General features: G+C 32.4%; 2 protein-coding genes across 7 annotated transcripts; both read right to left on the reverse strand.

Moving 5' to 3' along the window:
* Window positions 1-557: 557 nt before the first annotated feature.
* Window positions 558-6,083, reverse strand: LOC144567732 (uncharacterized). Of its 2 annotated transcripts, none has more exons than XM_078317894.1 (5): window positions 5,855-6,083; window positions 3,979-4,059; window positions 3,814-3,855; window positions 3,556-3,643; window positions 558-874 (listed from the first exon to the last, which is right to left on the reverse strand). In XM_078317894.1, exons 1-4 carry the CDS (start codon window positions 6,078-6,080, stop codon window positions 3,570-3,572), a joined length of 423 nt encoding a protein of 140 aa, XP_078174020.1. In that variant the 5' UTR covers window positions 6,081-6,083; the 3' UTR covers window positions 558-874; window positions 3,556-3,569. The 2 variants fall into 2 exon arrangements, with proteins under 2 accessions (XP_078174020.1, XP_078174019.1); XM_078317893.1 differs by lacking the exon at window positions 558-874 and adding an exon at window positions 2,363-2,660.
* A 540-nt stretch (window positions 6,084-6,623) lies between these two features.
* On the reverse strand, window positions 6,624-15,792 carry LOC144567189 (uncharacterized). 5 transcript variants are annotated; one of them, XM_078317261.1, is made up of 18 exons: window positions 15,276-15,792; window positions 14,663-14,773; window positions 14,532-14,588; window positions 14,371-14,447; window positions 14,185-14,284; window positions 14,022-14,095; window positions 13,836-13,936; window positions 13,544-13,647; window positions 13,397-13,450; window positions 12,827-12,882; window positions 11,974-12,012; window positions 11,496-11,637; window positions 10,943-11,127; window positions 10,467-10,534; window positions 10,296-10,368; window positions 9,731-9,792; window positions 8,312-9,503; window positions 6,624-7,471 (listed from the first exon to the last, which is right to left on the reverse strand). In XM_078317261.1, exons 1-18 carry the CDS (start codon window positions 15,354-15,356, stop codon window positions 7,195-7,197), a joined length of 2,853 nt encoding a protein of 950 aa, XP_078173387.1. In that variant the 5' UTR covers window positions 15,357-15,792; the 3' UTR covers window positions 6,624-7,194. The 5 variants fall into 5 exon arrangements, with proteins under 5 accessions (XP_078173387.1, XP_078173386.1, XP_078173388.1 ...); XM_078317260.1 differs by having other exon boundaries at window positions 13,544-13,681; window positions 13,792-13,936; window positions 15,276-15,768; XM_078317262.1 differs by lacking the exon at window positions 15,276-15,792 and having other exon boundaries at window positions 13,544-13,681; window positions 13,792-13,936; window positions 14,371-14,421; window positions 14,663-14,737.
* Window positions 15,793-21,594: the final 5,802 nt, after the last annotated feature.

Genomic DNA, 21,594 nt, shown 5'->3' on the forward strand with positions numbered 1-21,594 from the left:
ACTGGATGATATCTGAAAGTATTAATATAAAGTATTGCAAGTATTCATATATCATCATGCAAGTATGAATAGTTCATGTATCAAGTGTTTGTATCTAACAAATTCTATCAATTTTTTTCACATGACACTGGATGATGTCTGAAAGAATTAATATCAAGTATTGCAAGTATTCATATATTGTTATGCAAGTGTGAATAGTTCGTGTATCAAGTGTTTGTATCTAATATATTCTCTATTTTTTTTCCTTGTGGCACTAGATGTCGTTTGAAAGTATTAATATCAAGTATTGTAAGTATTCATACCTCGTAAAGTAAGTATTCATACTTATACTGAAGTATGAATTGTTACGTTGAAAAATATCTAAATTTAATATTTTTTTTTACAAATTATGTTGAAAAATCTTATTCTTATCGTGTTTTCGGATACAATATGGGTCGGATAAACAAATAAAAAAGTGTTATTAACACAATGACACCCTAACGAAAAATATTAATATCAAATATTTTATTTTATTAAGTCAAAATAAAAAATAAATAAAACAAGCTAATGTTGTTTGTACCTTTCCATTAGTCAAATACAAATAATAATAAAATCATGTTTAATAAGTAACAGGTTTGGACATGGTCTAGTATAAACCATATTATATTTTCAAACTAAAACTGTACACCATACATGCACCAAGTTTATTCAAATATTTAAACTTTCTTCTTATTCTTTCTGAACAGTGACTTCTCCAAATTCGAATTTTTTTGAATCTCAACGCCCCCAAATTCTTTCGACTGCTCTTGCAAATCAACCCTGCTGCTTTCGAATAAACCCTGCTGCTTCAATCAAAATGCTGACGGAGATGCGTATCTCATATTTTGCCATCGGCCTATACGGTACCAACCAAGTTAAGAAATCATTTATTTATTACAAGTAGGGTTGAACAGAGAGATCGGTGGACAAGTTATAGTTTTCAAAGCAATATTCGTCTGTTTTAATCTGACACAAATCTCAAATCAAATTCATGTTCCAAATTCGCCTGTGATGGTTTCTCTTCACGAATCGGGGCTATTTTAATCAACAATGGAGAGGAAGGAGAGAGATGGCAAATGGAGAAAGTTAGATTAATTAACAACAATTTGAGTTTGACAGTTATTGAGGGACCACGGGGATGAATGGGGGATAACCACCGGGGGAAATAAATCTTTTCCCTAAATATTTTTCATTATGGTATCAGAGCCAATTATGAATATAATTGACAATGATATCATAACGAAACTCATTCATACTATTTTTTTACGAAATTAATTGCAGGTGATGGTTAATATAGAAGTAAGCTTCTTTCTCAAAAATGGATGTGGGACTAAAGCACAACTGCACAAGTTCAATATTCAATAGTCTTTTAGGTTTTAATACGGATACCAAGGTTAGCAAGGTAAAATATCTGTTCTAGGCATTTAATAAAACACATTGCGAGTTTCCAAATGATGTTAAGATTTGTTTCTTGAAACTTGGCATCAACTTGCACACAATTAAATTAATTAATATATCAGAAATAAACATTAACTCATTGTTTGAACTTTTAGATGATCTGTGGGTTCTTCACAAATGTTGTACTTTAATAATTTAATATTTCATTCACAATGAAAGTGCTAATATTTATCATTTCATAATTTTAAAAAAAAATTCGTATTTTTTAGTCTTGTTTAAAATTTAATATTTCAGTAAAATCAATATTAAATAGACATTTGTTTGAAAACTTCAGATGCAAATACTAAATTTGCATCTCAAATATTAAACATCGACAATTATTATGAAATTGTAAGTTTTAAATTTAAGATATCAAATTGTATTGCTTCAAATTTTGAAGAATCAAATTGCATTGTTGTAAGAACAATAATTGTACTGCAGATGGTGATGTGCCTTGCTTTTTCACAAGAAGACTCGGGTTAAATTCCTCAAAAGACATCTATTATTTCTCGGGCAGTATCCCTTGTTTCAAAAAAAATATATTGTTGTAAATTATGAATTACTAAATTTAAAATTGTAAAGTAAATAAGGAGAAGAAAAATAAGATAAGAATGAAATTAATAACACCATCAAAGACATTGTTCATGAAAAGTACAAATTATATTGTTGTAAATTCTGAATAACCAAAATTTTTAATTTGCAAAATTATGAAAATTTTCAAAATAAATAAGGACAATAAAAATAGAAAGGAAATATTATATAAGAATGAAATTAATAGCATCAAGACACTATTGATGATAGAGAAAAAATTATAACATAAATTAAAAAAATAACAGTACAAAAATATTTTTGAACATATTATCAGAGCGAGATACTCACAATAATAACATGTCAAAACTCATTGTTCATGAAAAAAAATCATATTGTTATAAATTTTGAATTTGTAAGATTATGAAAATTATACACTAAATAAGAGAAAGAGAAATAATATAAAATAAAATTAACAATACGAATATAAATCGATATGGTATCAGAGCATGTTATTTTAAATAATAACTCATACTGATACCATATCAGTCCTCATTCAGACTGCTCGTTTCCATAATTAATAACATCATGTGTTCTGCTGCTTTCTCCAGAATAGATGTGGGACTAAGAAAAATTGAGCCGGTTTCTTTGCACTCCCAAAACGGACCACACATTGACTGCAAGCACCAGTTTAAGCAAGTCTTTTAGGTTTTGATAAACATTGCAGCTCTCCAAATGATGTTAAGATCTGTCTCAACTCTCAACTTGCACATAATTAAATTTATTAATATATGAAAAATAAATATTAACTTATTGTTTAAAATTTTAGACGAAACTTGTATGCCTTGCTAGGTTAACCAACACATTTTTCATTTTTTTTAATGGGCTGAAAAGGTATAAATCAAGAGGCTCTTTCCATCTTTTACAAATCTGGACATCTCTAAAAGCTTTTTTACATTAACCAATGTGTTAGGTCTTGTTGAGAATGCACGCATTTCAAAAATAGACATAAGATTATCAAATATTTAAAATTAAAATTGTTGTTGTTATTCATTTAAAAATTCAGATAGACAAAATTATTAGTTCTACTTTCCCCGAGAGCCTTCTAGTCATTTGAGCAATCAAATAAAAATCATTTTAAATCTTTCACCAGAATCAGCACGCTGTGTTGGAATTTTAGAAAAACTAGATGCTTTGTGTTGCGGCTACGCCGCAACCATTTTGAAGTTGTACCATTTTGTGTTTCTAAGTGGGTGTCATATCTTGTTATACCTCTTGGTTTATCTAATTACTAGCAGGTCAAGAGTTAGGGGCTAATGTAAATTTTAGGTGCATGTAAAAACGGTGGGGAACCTTTCTGCGTTGTGTAACAGTGATGTGTTCTAGAAAGTCATTATTGTTAGTATAGAATAGTATCAGCAATTGTAGAATAATTATTGAGGTAATCAGGAGATGACAATAGTTTGGAATGATGAAGTTATTTTTCTGTCAGTATATTATTTATTATAATAGAAATGGAAGGAAGAAAGCAACATGAGTTAGAAGTTATTCAATGTAGCAAACGATGCATACCAGTACTTGCTTTGTCACTTTACTGAAGCTTCTTCTAGTTTGTAGCTCGTTGTACTAGGATAAGGCAGATTGGAACACCAACTGAAATCTACAAAGGGAAAAGGGTGGCAATAATACGAGGACTATTGAAGAGCTTACGAAGGAAGATAAATGAATAAATGCAGGACTGGGTCAGATGACATAATGGCATTTTTGTAGAAACAACTAAAAATGTTTATCAAATTAGAAATTGGAAAATAAAAAAAATTTCTCCTTAACCTGACATCTCAATGCTGTTGTAGAAAATCAATGCTTCAAAATCTGAAATAAAAGCAAGGATGGACATAAGATTGTTAGAATTCGCTTCTCAATTTTTTTGTTATAATTAAATATATGTCAATTTATGCAAACATATAAACTGATACAGGAAAAGGAATAATATACCAGGTACATCAATCCAAATGCATATATTTGAAGTCATGGGTAATTTGTAATTGAAAGCATGTTTATTTCTTCTCTTGTATCCTAAAAAAAAAAAAACAGAAATTGAAATTTGATGAAATGAACTCACTACTGAGCTTTAAATGGCTGATACAAATATCTGTACAATGTAGGTAATGACTGAAGTATAAATCAAATTATCGATCCGAACCGTTCAATTTATTACTCTTTATCTTTTCCAAATGACATGTACTTGGTAATGAAGATAACCATATATAAGAGAACCAAATTATCTACTGGAATAGAAGTGGGGTCCGATGCTCCATTCGCTGAACCGAAATCTATTGGAAATTTGGATAGTTCATGCCATAGTAGACTACCGAATGTTGTAATATCAGTCAATATGTATAGCATGCTGTTTTTACTTTTTAAGCTTCAATTAACATCAACTTAACAATTAATAAACAATTGACGAGCAAAAGAAAACAGCAAGGCCAAGTGATGTCAACCAGTATGAATCAATATTCTGCTGGTACATCGCAGTATGTTGAGTTTACTATGGATTCGATTCCGGTCCAGACAAAAAGATATATGCCAAGTGTGTTTTTGAAGATCATCGCTAAAGGAATAGCAAATCACAGAAAGTTTCATAAATTATATATATTATCTTTGATCATGATAAACATGCAAGGACTTGTGTTGACTCAAGAATCCTAAGCCAAACAGGAGGTTTGAAAATAACTCGTAATTCCTCAAAAATATATATTAATTGGTCTAATTTAATTTTGAAACTCAGAACCTTGAGTTAAAAGTTACTAGTACAAAAGGCTTTCTATTAATCTGAATTAATTAGAAAAAAAGCCATGAACACCCCGAAAATTACAATATCTGAGTTGCAAGCATGTGTGGATTCTATTAGATTCCAGTATTATTGCCAAGCTTTATGGGTGCTGCCTACCGGTCTGGTACCTTACAAGTACGACAACAGTAAACCCCCTCTGATTTTATTCGAGCGGGTAATTTTTTAAATCTTTTGTGTTCTTTCTTTTTTTGATGGTTGATAGCAAGTTGCCGGCAACAAATTCAGTATATCACCATCTTGTAAATTTAGTAGTCAACAGGACCTCAGTTATGCAATTTAAGAGAAAAATATCATTCAAAGCAACAATTGTAGTCAATGCACAGTGTACTTGTCAGAATTGGACATTGATACCAAATAAAATATTTGACATTATAAGTGATTTGTCAGAATTCAAAAAAAAAAAATATATTAAAATATTTAATAATATATTTTGAAATTATGTATAGGTATTTTCATGATTCGGTGAATTCTGAATTCTGACAAATAAAATATTTTCCTCATCAATATTCTGACAAATCACAGTGTACTTCTACAATTATGTGAAATTGAGTCTGTTTTGTAGAACTTGATCCCTGCAATTTTGTTTTTGGGTACTAACCTGATGCCAAATCTGCCAGAAAATGTAGACCAAAGTAAAGAAGTACGGGGCAAAAATTGACACTGGAATAATAGATATGCTTAACACAATTGCCGGTTACAAAGAAGTAAAATGTACATTTCCTTCTGATGTAGTGTTTATTCAGAAATTATTCGTTGCAAATCCCTAGCATTTGGTTACCATTTGATTTAAAACTGGCATTGAAGCTGTTAATTACTGAAATCATAGAGAAATACCCATTAATTCTTCTCAATTTAACTAATGCCACTGTGAAAGTATTTCCTGCTTGTAGTAATAGTAACTCGAGTTACTGATTGAGTAAGAGCAGTGTTGAGGAATCAGTTGGAATCAATAGAAACACTGTATGCAATTGCCTAAACCAATGTTAGTGTGCAGCAGTGTATTGAAGAGGGACTTACTAACTGAGGGAGAAGAAGACCGATGAGGCAGAAAGAGAGCGACGGCGACAGGAGCAGCAATGTAAGAGATCACCGATAGACAAGGTCGGCGACAGAGAACTGAATCGAAGAGAGGGACTAACTGAGGGAGGTTGAGAGAAGAGACCTGGATGGCGAAAATGGAAAGAAGAAGCATGGCGGTGGAGAAGAAGGTAAGCGGTACCAAATAGGAGGAGACACGCGGCATGAAGGTAGGAGGCACGCGGCAAACAGGTAAAGGAAAGAGCTCTGAGAGGGCGGTGAAGCAATTTCAATGGTTGGATTAACGCTGAGATATGGTTTGGAGAAAAGTATTTTGCTGTTGACGTCAGATGACATCAGACTGGATGATCTGAGCCGTCTAATAATGATCAAAGGGTAAGGAGGGGGGTGCTACTGTTCATCGCTACAGTAACACCCCATTATACTTTTATGATTTATAATAACCTCCACCAATTCTAAGAATCGGTGGAGCAAGAAAATTAAAACCTACACTAACCCTAAAAATCGGTGGAGCCATTTTCTCCCCAAATACTAATTTAAGCACTAAATAACTTGTGAAGTTTTTTTAAAAAATTACTCCACCGATCCCTAGGATCGGTGGAGGTTTTGATTTTCTTGCTCCACCGATCTCTAGAATCAGTGGAGGCTATTTTTCTTAAAAAAGCCCCACACCGTGCTTGTTTTGTTGAAAGATTTAAAATGAATTCTATTTAAAAAAAAATCCACATCTCATTCAGACATCAATTCAAATCAACATGAATTTTCTGTTTCTTTTTCTTCTGTATAATATCATTACAAGCTCCCTAATCTATGCATGATTATATATAGTAAACGACTACATTACATTGAACAAAATCATAAGAGCATCTACATCCCTGAAACTATTAGAATTTCTAATCTGACGTGGCAGTTTCTAATCCAATTTTAGGGATGTGAAAGAGTTTCTTATTTAGAAACTATGCAGGAAAGTTTCTTAATAAGAAACTGTTTATAAACTCTATGTTGGCCAAATGATTGGCTCAAATTGTTTCTCCTTTTTAATTTGTTGCTGACGTGGCTTAATAGAAACTCTAAAATGAGTTTCAGAGATGTGAGAGTTATAAACTTTAAATACCATAATTTCTAAAAAGTAGTTAACATTTATTTAGAAATCTTTTTTGTATTTTAGAGATGTAGATGCTCTAATGTACAGTATTCTATGACAAAAAATAAACAGCTTATCAGTTTCCTCTTTTATTCTTTCTCAACTCTACAAAAAAAAAAAAAAAAAACCCAACTTTTTCCTTCTTTTCCCTCGTGTACAACAAAATAACCACAAATTAGGGAATGCGTGGAAAGGTGCAAAACTTGCATGCTTCGCCATAATCTAGTTCAGGGTTATTCTTATGAACTCCTAACCTTCTAATGTCGGCCTCAGCATGGTGTTGACTTGCGTTGACTTTGATACAGTTCATTACGTTTATTTCTGACGCCTTCAGAATCACCTCTGGAGGAGACAATGCATATTGCATTGCCCAAATTGAGAGCGGCCGCATGTAAATTAGTGACCTGTAGTGCCCATCTGTTGTCCATGCTTCAGGTGTCTGAAACCAATACCTGTAATAACCCATAAGAAAGCATAATTAAATGTGATTTTTAAAACATGGTTAAAAATTTGAGTTGTTCCTTTGAGTGAGGCTAGGGTAATATGTATATTACGGATCGACCCGTGTTATGGACCCATATCTCTATTTTCAAAGTTGAAAGAGTTGATCTTAGCCGTTAAACATGATTTCCATATGAAAATGTGTATGGTGACCAAATTTTATAATTTTTATAACAATTTTGTACTATTTTTTTAGATAGGTAGAAAAAAAATCACTACTTTTGGATGGTCCAGGATTTTTAGATCAGATGATTTTGTACCTATCTTAGAAATAATAAAAAAAATTCTTAAAAAATGTAAAATTTGGTCTACAAGTAGATTTTTATATGCAGCTCATGATGAGCGGTTCAGATTGACTGTTTGAACTTCGAAAACAGATATATGAATCCATAGTACAGACTGCTCTGTAATATGCACATAATTGTCTCACTCTATTCCTTTAGTCAAAGATATAAGTGGCACCAAAAGTCCAAAATATTAACTGGCAATTTAAAACATTTATTGATCCAGGATGCCTCCATTCATCTAGTTTGATCTTTACAATTTGGATTCCTTTTGAATTGTTGTATACCTTGTTTGGTCAGGAACCCCCTTTTGATACAAGCAACTTCATGTCTTTGCACAGTTTTTTGGGCTAACATAGTAACGATAAAAAAAGGAATTACAATTATAAGGTCATTATTTCTTTTTGGTGATGGAAAAGCAAAAAGAAAGAAACGATTGCCACCTACCAGGTGTAACTAGACCTGTCGTTACTGGTACCAGTATTATCCGTTAAAAACAAAACTTACCCAAAGCCTTCTTCAGACCACCCAGCAAGATAAATTCCTTCAGCAGTGGTAAAAGCCTGATGCTCCATCCCATGTGAAATCATGTTAGCTGCAACAGCATATGTGACACCTGTCCATATCTCTCTCGACTGCATGCACGTCACATCAACCTTGCCACGTGGCGTCATCCCGTTCACAGCTCCCATCCTCCCCCCTCTCACTTTCATCACATTGTACTCAAATATCTTCTGAAGTGTGCTCCTCACTTTCTCCTCTTCAAAAAGAGGAGGCAACCCTGACGCAGCTGCGTACCATTGACCGGCCAACTGGTCAGCCTGGATTGACCGGCTGTTACTGCTCGATCCACTATCGTAATTAAAATACGACCCGTTCCATAACTTATCTTCAAATGACTTTTTTGCCCTCAAGAATTTGACCTTACATTTCTCAGCAAAGGCACTGTCTCCAAGGCGGTGACCCATGGCAGCGGCAGCTTCAAGAGATGCCAACCAAAGGCAACCGCAATATGCACTTACACCATGCACAGTCCATGCATCATAAGTCTGATCAGGAAAACCATCGTTTTCTATCAACCCATCACCGTCTCGATCGAACTGCATCATGTAATCGATTGCTGCACATACAGCTGGCCAGACAGCTCTGCCAAAGGACAAATCTCCTGTTGCAGCAAAATCTCGGTAAACCTGGAGCACGAACTTGGGGTTGAGATCTTTCCACTTGCTTGTGTTATGAATGTTATATGCATTCATTTCATGCCATGGATCGTGGGTCCCAAGGTCGTGAGGCACTGCACCTTTGACTTTCCGGATTCCATGTGTACCATCAGCGAGGAATTTGACTCTTCTTGTATCTTCATGTAAGACTGCCTTCGCAAAATCATATTGGATTGAGAGTTCGATTTTTGGAAAGAGCTCTAGAAGGGCAAAGGAGGCATAGAAATGCACATCATATGTGCACCACATTATGTACTCTACACCTTCTAGGTATAAAAATTTACCCACATTTTCGGTGTTATCTTGGGAGTCATTATCAGAGTAAAACCAAGTTGGGTTATCATTGCTATTAGGGTTTAGGATTGCACGTGTGCTCCCTGAGGGTTTTAATTTTGAATGTTTTCCTTTTGATTTAGAGGTCTTAGAGCGTCGCAATCTGGAGGACGGTTTCTCGTTATCTGTCACTGGACCTTCACCATCTGGGTTTACCAGAAAAATTGTATTAGTGCATTGTTATGTAATGTTCTGACTATATTGAACATACTACAGAAAAGAAAATGAAGATGCTGATCAAATTGTGATCAAATATATTATGATTAGATCGAGTTATGAGTTATCAGCTCAGAGTGGAATTTCAACAGGTGCAGCCGCTTAATCACATAAAGAGTTATTTCTGAGATATAATTTTGATAAGTTGGAACAGTACCTGTCCAGACAGTTCCACCGGCAACAAGAAAGTAAAGCTCATTGAAAAGAGTGAACTTGTACCTGAAACATAATTAAGTACACTTAAAAGTCTAGAAAATAAATCAAATGCAAGTAGGGGTGTTCAAAGGGTCGGTTCAGTTAAAACACGATTAAAAAAGTCAAACCAAAATATTATTTGGTTTTCAAAAATCTAACAGAACCAACCGAATTAAACTTGTCAGCCGAAGAACAACCGAACCAGAAAACAAAGTAAATTTCGGTTTGTTCGGTTGAACCGAACTAAGAGAGATTAAATTTCAAAGGTCAAAACTCAATACATAAATAAATATATTTAATAATCATATAAACAAATATCAAGATATATCAGTTGAACGGAAATAAGAGAGATTAAACCGAACCAAATATAAAAAACCGAACTAAAAATTTCAACCAAACCATTTAAACCGAAACAGAACTATTTAATCCAACATTTGTCGGTTCAGTCAAAAACCAAATAAACGGGATCCAATGAACACCCCTAAATGCAAGTGCACCAGGAGGAAATTGATAAAGACAAAAATTACCATTCTGGAAGTCTTTCGTCATGTAGTATGGGATTTTGCCACTTTTCAATCTCTTCTTCCCACATTTTATAGTCTGTTAACAAAGAATTGTGTATGTAAGAAGGTATGAATCAGCCAGTATTGTTACCGAGAGAGAATAATCAACGATGGGAAAATAAATTAATAACATACTCTTCAAGGCATCATGTACCAAATTAATGGCTGATCTTTCAGAAGTTCCATAGAAGGATGTATACCTCCTGCACAAACAAATACATGGGAAGAAACAAAATGAAAACTACGATTTTATATAAAAAAAAGTCACCTTCTGAGGAGTGAGCCATGGTACCATGCATAACACGGATTGGTTCGTACTATAGATCATTATCTCTATTTTCAAATCCCAAACAGTCGATCTGAACCGTTTAACATGATCTCCATATGAAAATGTACCATTCAAAAGTAGTGAATTTTTACCCATCTAAAAAACTAGTAAAGAAATTCTAAAAAATGTAAAATGTAGTCTGCAAGTACATTTTCGTATGGAGATCATGTTGAATGGTATAGATCGACTATTTTAACTTTGAAAACGAAGATAGAACCATAGCCTCACTCCCTTCTGAGTTAAAATAACCAAATTAATTGTCATTAAGGCATTAACATCTGACCTGTTGTATGAGCATCCTTTCTGAAACTTTACTTTAGGAGATGACCACGATAAACCGAAAGCCACAGTGCATCTACCATGAGGTTCAACCCAAGTCGATGCACAAACAGCAGCAACGATTGAATCCCCTGGCAATGAAGGCATGCTGCGGCCAGCTTCAAAATTCTCCCGATCAAATTCACCATTCTTTGTTATTAAACAAAATATTAGCAGACGAAAAAAAATTGACATTAATGTGTTGCTTAAAATGTAAAATTTTCATATACACCCCTCAGAAACATAAGAATAAAATATGTACCCATTTAAAACATGAGAATTTTCACTCCCCTACACCTTATTACATCTCCTAAATTAATGTCAGACAACCCTGTTCCGACTGTTTTATCTTTAGATAAATCAGGAAGATGCCAGGAGAAGAACTTATGCTATAGAAGGGATACCTCAGATATTTCACCTTTTTTGGGAAACTTACATATTTCACCTTTTTTGGGAAACTTACATATTTCACGTTCTGTAGGGTCAAAAATGAAATTATGATAATATTTTATATTAACCTGTTTCACGGTACCCCACATTTCTTTGGCCGATATGCAACTTTCCCCAGAAAGACCAAAAACGGGCAAAACAGTCACATTCACATTTTGTGTCTCGCACGAGGCAATAGCAAAAGTCACTGGTGGATTTACATCATCTGTCCTGCAAGGTTTGGCATTACATTACTGTTTAGTGATATAAGGAAATGAATCTCCATCCCTGTTAGGTTCAGTGCAGGCTTTGGTCTCTGTTGGTAAGATTGAGGCAACTAAACACAAAAAAAAAAAAATAACCCATCTTTCATGGAAAAACAGTAATAAATGCAAAATGACAACAAAGTGGGCTCAACTAAATGCTGAAATGAATATTTTATTCATAATTCTTTTTTTCTTTTTATTTTTGGTTCAGAAACTGTGATTCTCTCCGGTCATGGGAGAATAACCACAGGAAACAGCTAACCAACTGCAACAAATAATCGACCAAGGGATTGACACTTGCTTGTGATGTAGAAGTACCCCTGACACTCCATCATCGCCTCTGCATTTCATAAAAATTAATCAGTGAGAATTGCAGTTTTAAGATGACATAAGAAGATATTTTGCAAATAACAGTTAAAATTCTGTCATTTACAATGAAAACCAGAAATAAATTGCAAGCAGCAACCAACTACTGGATAAGAAAAAACCTACAATCTTAGAAATTATCAAAGAGCAAGGAACAAAGTACCAAGCCTCACTGCCTCACTGCCTCATACCTAGAATATACCTTTAAGTATAGACAATTATGCCCCCAATTCAAATGTCTTTCCTAAGCAATAACTGACCAAATATCAATCCAAGCTGATAAAGATATTGGACCCCATTTGAAATAACTACATAGATAATGACTGGGTTGGGGCATTTGCCATAATGACTGGGTTTGGGCATTTGCCATAATAACTGGGTTCTCTTTGGTCAATAATGCAAAAAATATTTTTTAATGTTGACAGCTAATTAGAGGATTTCTGGAATCACAAGGACATCAAATGAATGCATTAATTTGCAAAAACCTAAAGTAAAGTATAGACAATTATGCCCCCCAATTCAAATGTCTTTCCTAAGCAATAACTGACCAACTATCAATCCAAGCTGATAAAGATATTGGACCCCATTTGAAATAACTATATAGATAATGACTGGGTTTGGGCATTTGGCATAATGACTGGGTTCTCTTTGGTCAATAATGCAAAAAATATTTTTTAATGTTGACGGCTAATTATAGGATTTCTGGAATCACAAGGACATCAAATGAATGCATTAATTTGCAAATACCTAAAGTACTGAAAGAAAAACTTCTAAAAATACTGGCTTACATGAATGGCTCGTTCACATGACCTCCCGATTGATGAGAAAAACCTCCAATAGAATTCTATACAAGAAAATCAAATAGACATTTACACAACAAATAAGACAAGGAAACAATTTTTTTTACTGTTTCTATGAGTGAGGCTATGGTACTATGCATAGTGTGGATTGGTCCATACTATGGATCAATATTTTTATATTTGAAGTTCAAACAGTCAATGTGAACCATTCAACATGATCTCCATATGAAAATGTAATTGTAGACCAAATTTTACAATTTTTGGAACTTGTTTTACTTTTTTTTAAATAGGTAGAAAATAACTAGTTTTGAATGGTCTAGAATCTTTATATCAAGTGATTTTCTACCTATCTAAATAATATTAAAAAAATTCTAATAAATATAAAATTTATTCTACAAGTACATTTTCAAAGATCATGTTGAACAGTTCAGATCGATTGTTTGGACTTCAAAAATTGAGATATTGATCCGAGTACAAACCAATATGCACTATGCATAGTACCATAGCCTCACTCCAGTTTCAATCATGTATCAACCCAAAATAGAGCAAGTTTCTTACCGCCCAGGTGAACAGTAGGCTCACTTTTGCTCTGTCTTTGCCAGTATTAACTAGCTACAAACAAAGTAAAAGTTCAGATTGTTTGATCGGCATCAGGCAAATCAGTGAACAAATTAACTCTTGTGCTTTGCAATAGGTGTCACTTACGGTGTAAACAAAGACGGTAGTTGGGAGACTGCTTTCTTGATAATTGTGTGGTATGAACGGAGATATCTGCCGGCATGAGATTTTTAGGTCTGGATCAGGTTCCCCTACAAGAAACCATTCACTACTAAACAAATCAGCCTATACCAGTTTATTAGGTCAGGCACCAAAACAGAATTGATATTACCAGGAGGAATTGCTCATTGTCAGTGGATATAGGTTTGTATTGTGATTTCATGTTACGAACTTACAATAAGGGACTTTATAAAATAACAGAAGCTGGCACAACCATTACCATCATAGACAGTCCATGCTCTAGGGAACAAGGCATGATATGTCGAATTCTGGCCGCTCAAATTCCAATCCCATGATGAAATCCCCTGGTCACCAAATTTTCTGAAATACATCTGAATATAAGAACTAATTTACTGTATTTTACCAGATATTAGAGGGTGGATGCTACAAAAGGTATGAATCTTACTTTAATCCTTCATGGTGACCAGGAGATAAAACTGAGGAGTATTTCTTCTTGCCTCCATCCCGTGATACAAAAATCTAATATTTGAAACATGAAAAAAAAAATTAAAAAAAATATAAACTTTAGAATTTCTCATGTCTACCAAAATAAGAAATGTAACCCATACTGAAAATTGGTTTGCCATCACAGGAGACATTTCTCTTAACCCAGGAAGTATTTGCCAATTTTTAAATTCGCCTCTGAATCCTCTTGAAATGCTGCCACTTCTGAGAAATGATTTCACGGATTAACTGAATTAGGGGAGCAAATATTATAATAAAAAAAAAAAGTTGGTGTTGATTTTTAAGATTACCCCATGCCGCCAAGTGGAACTCCTTCAGAAGCTGATGGCTTGCATCTTTCTCTGGTGAATGGATCAATGGGAGCTTTCTAAAAATACAAAATTACTCCAAAACTAAAACTTCAAAGACCAGAAAAAGAGAAAATATAACATTTCAGTTGAGACAAAATTACCCTTCCATGAGAGGCCTCTTCTCTCACATACGACCAGAGACGCAATCCAAGGCTCATCTAAAATTACAGTGCCAACAGTTAAATACAGTCTATCTCAAACATAAATTTAAGAAAAATCAAATATATAATACCATTCGAATTGCCTCCTTAAAGGTCACAGTAAATTCTTTCAACAAGTTTGCATGACTGTTTAACCTTCTTCGCCATGCTTGTTCTGGTGGCGCACCACAGTCAAAATCCAACTATAAAGGATAAATTTAAATATCATAAAGGACAAATTAATAGATTGGTTTAGGTATTTCAGGGGATAACTAAGCCATTAGAACAAATGATCAGTTTTGTTCACAAATTGAAGAACGCCAACTAAAACAATTATAAGAATTACCCTAACAACACTCCGAACAGTTAAGTTGCACACCAGAAATACAAACTTGATGGTGAATTTATTTTTTTATTTTTTTATGGATGTTTTTTTTTCCTTTTTTTTGTGTAGACTATCAACTATCAAGTCCTTTAAATTTCATCTGTGCCTGAAACTCTGGCAATGCAATCCTTGATTATTAGTAGAATTCTAATTAATTAGACATGAGCATGTACAATTCGTCCCCAAAATTATACAGAGAAACTTAAATATAATGATGCCACCACTAATTTGATGCAATGCATTAATTAAACATCTGCAAAGCAGCATAAGAAAAAATTACAAAAAAAAAAAAATCAAAGCAAAAAAGAAGAATAACTAACCAATTGCAAAGTAGATTTGTTAACATATTCTTCAGCTGGCCAGGATTTCTTTCTAGAGTGGAAAAGGTGTTTATTTAACATTTCCAATCACCTCAAGCAAAGTACCAAAATCCAAATTTTTATCCCGGAAAACAAGCTTAATAATCAGAAAATCAGCTAAATCTTCAATTCTCGTTACCGCCAACTCAAATTTGTGCAAAATCACGCGTAGAGAAGCGCAACGATCCTATGCTGGATCACCTTCATCATCCCAATTAATAAAAATCGCTAATTTAACCTGTTAATTTCCTCAATTTAATCGCATAGTCTTTGCGATTATACCAATGGAACAATAATTTGAATAACCCAGATTCTTAAAAACGAATTCGAATTTTGAAACCTCTCTCTCTATCTCTTTCCAACGGAGAACACGAACCAAACCAAGTATGTGATCAGCAGTGAAGGTGTAGTAGAAGCTGGAAAGGAAGGAATAGGAATAGGAATGGAGGAAACGGGATTCGTCCAGTTGCCTACTAGTCCCCCTTTCTCTTTTTCAACTGCTTAATTAAACATGCCTACGGTTTTTTGTAAAAAAAATAATAATAATTAAACTTGTACATATTATTATTATTATTATTATTATTACACAAAGTCGAGAAAATAATTATTTTGTCTCGAAAACATATTAGTTAGAAGACGGAATTTTTTTTTATAAAATATTTTTTTCTGAAATATTTTTTCTGAATAAAAGATAAAATACATACTTTATAAATTTAAATAAGTTTTAAGAAGAAGAAAAAGTTAATAATTAACATTAATTTTGTGAGTTTTTGAAATTTATAAGGGTAAATATGATATTAAGAATTTTAAAGGAAAAATATATAATTTTAAGATATTTAAGGGTATACATGAAATTCCCTCTTATATTATTGGGTTTTCTTTTCAGATTATTGTTGGTAATATTTTGTTAATTTATTATTTCATCGTAATCATCGGTATTCAAAAGCTATCAATTTTGACTAATTAAAGAATTTTGAGCTCTTGGGGGTGAAATACGCAATAAAATTAAACATTATGTTTCTATGTAATAGGAACAGGTGTTTTAGACACCACTTTTTTTTTTTTTTTTTAAAGTATCTCTAAATATAAACTCAAGTATGCAATCATATTAAAGCACCAAATCTTCTATAAGAGGACAAATATGTAATAACAAAATCCGATAATTTGGAAAAGAAGATTAATGCATTAATTGTAATTAGAAAGGTATAAATTATTGGGTGAGATGGGTAAAAAGCCGATAATTTTATGTTAATAAAAGTTAAATTTAAAATTAAATATCTAAAAAATGATAACTAATTTAAGAAATGAAAAAAAAAAAAAAACATTTTTTGTTTATCCAGAGAACGATCGTCTAACGCTCATCCAGATTTCAGGACGAAAACTGAGAATTCATGGGCAGGAATTTTGATGTAGCAAGAACGATGAATCATGTAAAAATTTATACATATTTTATCTTTTTCGATAATTTCTTTTTTTTTAGCTCACAATAACGACAAAATACGCTGAAAAATATTCAGCATATATTTTAATGTATCAAAAAAATTAACTATGTATAAGTTTCTGAAATATTACAGGAAAAAAAATTAAATCTTTAATACATCTGATGCAAATAAATAAAATTGCGTGCAATAATTCAGGATTTCTGACCTACGGGTCTTGTAAACCAAAATAAAAAATAAAAAATCAGAATTTCCGTACGTCTTTTACTTTTTCTTGTACAGACTGTAGCTTACAAAATTAGAAACAGAATGGAAAAATAAAAATTAGAAAATTATTCTCTATCTTTGAGAGAGAGTCATCGACGTGAAAATGATACGAAGAAAATTCTAAATAATATATTTTGGCTTGTAAAATTCTTAGTATCATATTTACTTACTAAATTTTTAAAACTTATAAATTTATCCAATTTAGACTTTTTATTAAAACTTATTTGAAATTATAAGAACCTATTTTATTATTTATTAAAAAATAAAAAATATGGAGTATGTATAAGAATACACACACAATAACACTTTGACATACATACATACATACGGGCATACGCTCGTGTGTACGCCACAAATAAAAAACATAAATTATTTGTTCTCATAACAAACCAATGAGCAAATTGAATATTTATGTTAAACAAACTATATACTTTCAAATTTTTTTTTAATACAAGATAGAATGAGTAATTTAATAATTTAAAACGAGTTTTAAGAAAAAAATAATTAATTAAATAAATTTGTAAATTTCTGAAATTTACAAAGACAAGTACGATATCATGAATTATAGACTAAGAAATATATAATTTCAAATTTTTAGGAGTATAATGGAATTATTACAAAAAATGCCCAATTGATTATATTTTAAAATAATTGTATGAAAAAATATTTCAGGTGTGAAAAATGGTTTATTCTTTTCTTTTGAGGAAATGGTTTATTCTATTAACGAAAGGACAGCCTCAGAACTGCCGTACGTGATAGGGACCTATTCTGGCGTGACATGTGAAAGACACGTGTACAACTAACTGCTGTAACTTTTTTTCTCCTAGAGATCTATATATTAAAAGAAAAACTATTTGGCGCGAAAGCATGTGAACAGGTGTCGAGCATATGCGGTACCTGTATGGCTGTATCTGTATGCGGACGTGTTTCAGTGCTTTTTTTTTTGTGCATCGGATCTCCTGTTAAAAATCCCATGGAGCAACAAAATGTCAATTAGAGTGACAAATGAATTTTTAGATTCAGTTCTAGAGGATTAAAAATTTGTGATTTGACAGTTATAATTTGGAATTATTCTGATCGAAAATCTCAATCTCGCAAATCACAAAGTTCCAAAAAAACAAGTTTCAAAAAAATTCAAGAAATTATTCACAAATTATTCGGTCAAATTCTGGTCAACTGAATAATTCGGTGTTCAGTTCGTCCTCTAAAAAAAACGAATTATTCGCAAATTTTGTACTATAGTCAGAGGAAAAAAAATATATCGTGCTTAATAATACATCACTTTCATGTGTTAAACATGTCTTGATAGCTATGATTAATTTCTTTTTCAGATTTTTAATTATTTATTACAAAAATTTGAAAAAAAATATCAAACTAAATATTTTGAGAAAATTATAAAAAGTATTGTGAAATAAAAAATGTCAAAAATTTTGATCAGAGCCATCAATTTAGCCGATAACAAAACGGATGAAATATTGGTACGGGTAAACTGTCGAAGGTATTAAAATGGATTATTTTTCCTTTACATATCACTTTTTATATCTCTCTCTCTTTTTTAATCCGTTTCAGATAAGGATACTTCGTGAGTCTGTTGGGATAAATTTTCATAATATTTAGATAGTTATAAATTAATAAATAAATCAAAGTAAAATAGAGTTATTCGGATTGTGCTAATTAAGCATTGTCTTTAAACATATTTTGTTTCATTGTGCAAGATAGAACTGCAATCAAGATAATCTGGAGTTGTTACTTCTTAGACACGCTATGGAAGCAATAGACGATAACTCCGCAAATATCCAGCAGTTGATGAGAATTTACTTAATGGTGATAATTAGAAAAAAAATTATGTGGGAACGAATCAAGGAAAAGAAAACTAATTTTTTTCATATCTCGGATACAAATTAAGACAGTATCATAACATGTGTCTATCCTCATTTACTCTTCTAATAGTGAACAGACAAAGGATTTAAATAAACCTTGAGAGTGGAGATGAAAATGGTGCATAATTAGAATAGTGAAACGTCAAAGAGTAATGCATCATTAAGGGATTTGAATCAGCTGAAATCCAAGGTCGGTACTGTTCACTCTGAAATTCCTGTAATCCGAATCCAACCATCGAACTGTTTCGAGATACGTGCAAGAAAAAACTAGCTGTTTTGAGATACATTCTCGAAAAAATTCGATGGCTGGATTTCGAATTGCAGGAATTACAGTACTCGATCTCGGAATTTCAGCTAATTTATTTCCATCATTAAGATGCTTTTAAGGTGCAATGCAAATTTACATTAGAGTAGCAACGCATCAGAAGGATGTTCAATATAAGGAAAAAACTGAAAACGCTTCTTCAGTTTTTTATTGATTTAAATGAGATATGAAATTTATAATTTAGTCCTCAAATTTTTAAATATTTAGAAATGATGATTAAATTATGAGTTTTCTAAACATAGGTTCCAACAGAGCCTAGAGGATGCCGTACAACAAAGTGATAGATGAATTATTTGAGTTCGATTTAGTAAGGTTAAAAGTATGTGATTCGAAAATACTTCGAATATAATTCGGAAATAATTTGAAATTATAAAAATATATTGTTGTAAATTTTTGAATTTGAAGTTATAAATTAAATAAGGATAACAAAAATAAAAAGGAAATATAAGAATGAAATTAATAGCACTATTAAAGATATTGTTCTTGAAAAATAAAATTATATTGTTGTAAATGTATGAATAACTAAATTTATGAATTTGTATGAATAACTAAAGTTATATTGTTGTATATGTCTTAATTCTGTCCTTTATCCGAGTAATTCTTTCTTTGCCAAATTGCCCGAAGCTTATGCAATTTTCAATCCAATTGTAGATTTTATACATACTGTACCTATACTCTTTGCTCTCCTAACTTTTGTTTGGCAAGGTAATTATAAATTAAATAAGGATAACAAATATTTAAAGAAAAGATAAGATAAAAAAAAAACTGTTAATGATAGAAAAAATATTATAACATAAATTAAAAAAATATGGATATAAATATTTTTCAACATGGTATCATACCATCGTATAATCAAAAAAATATCAATATAAATATTTTTCAACATGATATCAGAGCTAGGTATAAATAATAGCTAACTATAATAGCATGTCGAAATTCACTTATATTGTTATCTCCGTAATTCGTAACAACAAATATCTTAATATGGGAGTAAGCTTCTTTGTACAAAATGGATGTGGGACTAAAGAGAGAAATTGAGCCGGTTCCTTTGTCGCCTGAAAACCGACCAAACATTAACGTAACTGCAAGCAATAGCTTTTAGGGTTTGACCAAACATCCAGTTTCCTTTCTCTAATTAGCTCGGATCGATCTATAAATCCTTCTCTTTGTTTTTCTCTCCATTTTTCATCCAAACAAAATGTAAAGGTGAGTTAGGGATAGGGGTGGCAACGAACCGAACTTATCTTAGGTTTGAGTTTGGTTTGAATTAATTTTGAACCGAACCTGGTTTGATTCGTTTCGAATCGAACTTATTTCGAACCGAACCCATTTCGAACTACACATTTTTTGAATCGAATCACGAACTAAATTATTTTTTAGCAGTCCTAGTTATACCGGTAGTTTATACATTATTTTTTTCTCGCGGGACAATTCACATGGCTTCCTTTTACCGGTATGAACTATAAAATGAGTGTTTTTAAGTTGAAAAATTGTTCATGAAAAAATACATCAGAGACGGCTTTCCTGGTATGAACTATGAGGGACGACCGAAGAGAGAGGAGAGACAGTCATCTAGGCCGAAGAGAGGAGTGACAGCCGGAGAGACAGCCAGTCGCCGAGAGCGTCAGCTAGATTTTAGAGCTAGAGGGAGAGTGAGTTAAGGAGAGGTGGAGAGAGAACTAGGTTATTGAGATTTGAGAGCGAGAGAGTGTCGGCTAAGTTAAATTATGACTCTCTATCTTGAATTTTAATTTCATTAGGTAAATGGACGGCCGATGTTATTATGAGATTCGAACCATAAAAATGATCGAACCCATTTCGATTGAACCATGCTAGGTTTGGGTTTGGATTGAATTAATTCCGAACCGAACCTGATTTGGTTCGTTTCAATTCGAACCCATTTCGAATCGAATTAAACTCGAATCAAACCCGAATCAAACCCGAATCGAATCACGAACCTCGAATTTTTTTGCCAGCCCTAGTTAGGAATGAAAACGAATCGGATGTGGATCAGTTAGCAGTGAAACTATATCTATATCTGTTTTTATTTTTGAAACATAGATACGAGTCGGTTACTATGCGAATATTTAACAAATATAAATATGTATAATTATATGTATCTGTATTCGCACAAACAAATATTCAAAAAATAAAAATAATACATATAAGAATAATTGTTCGTATTTGTATCCGTATCCGATTTTTAAAACTAAAACCAAATCTGTAAATGCATAAATATTTGTATCCGTATTCAAATATTTGAATCCGCAAAAAATCGAATTACAACTCCATATACAGACGGATAATATCTGACTCGTTTTCATCTCTAGGTGAGTAGCAAGCTTAGATAAACTAGTAGTACCAGGAAG

The sequence above is a fragment of the Carex rostrata genome, chromosome 16, assembly GCF_964058835.1.
Source record: "Carex rostrata chromosome 16, lpCarRost1.2, whole genome shotgun sequence".
NCBI lineage: Eukaryota > Viridiplantae > Streptophyta > Magnoliopsida > Poales > Cyperaceae > Carex > Carex rostrata.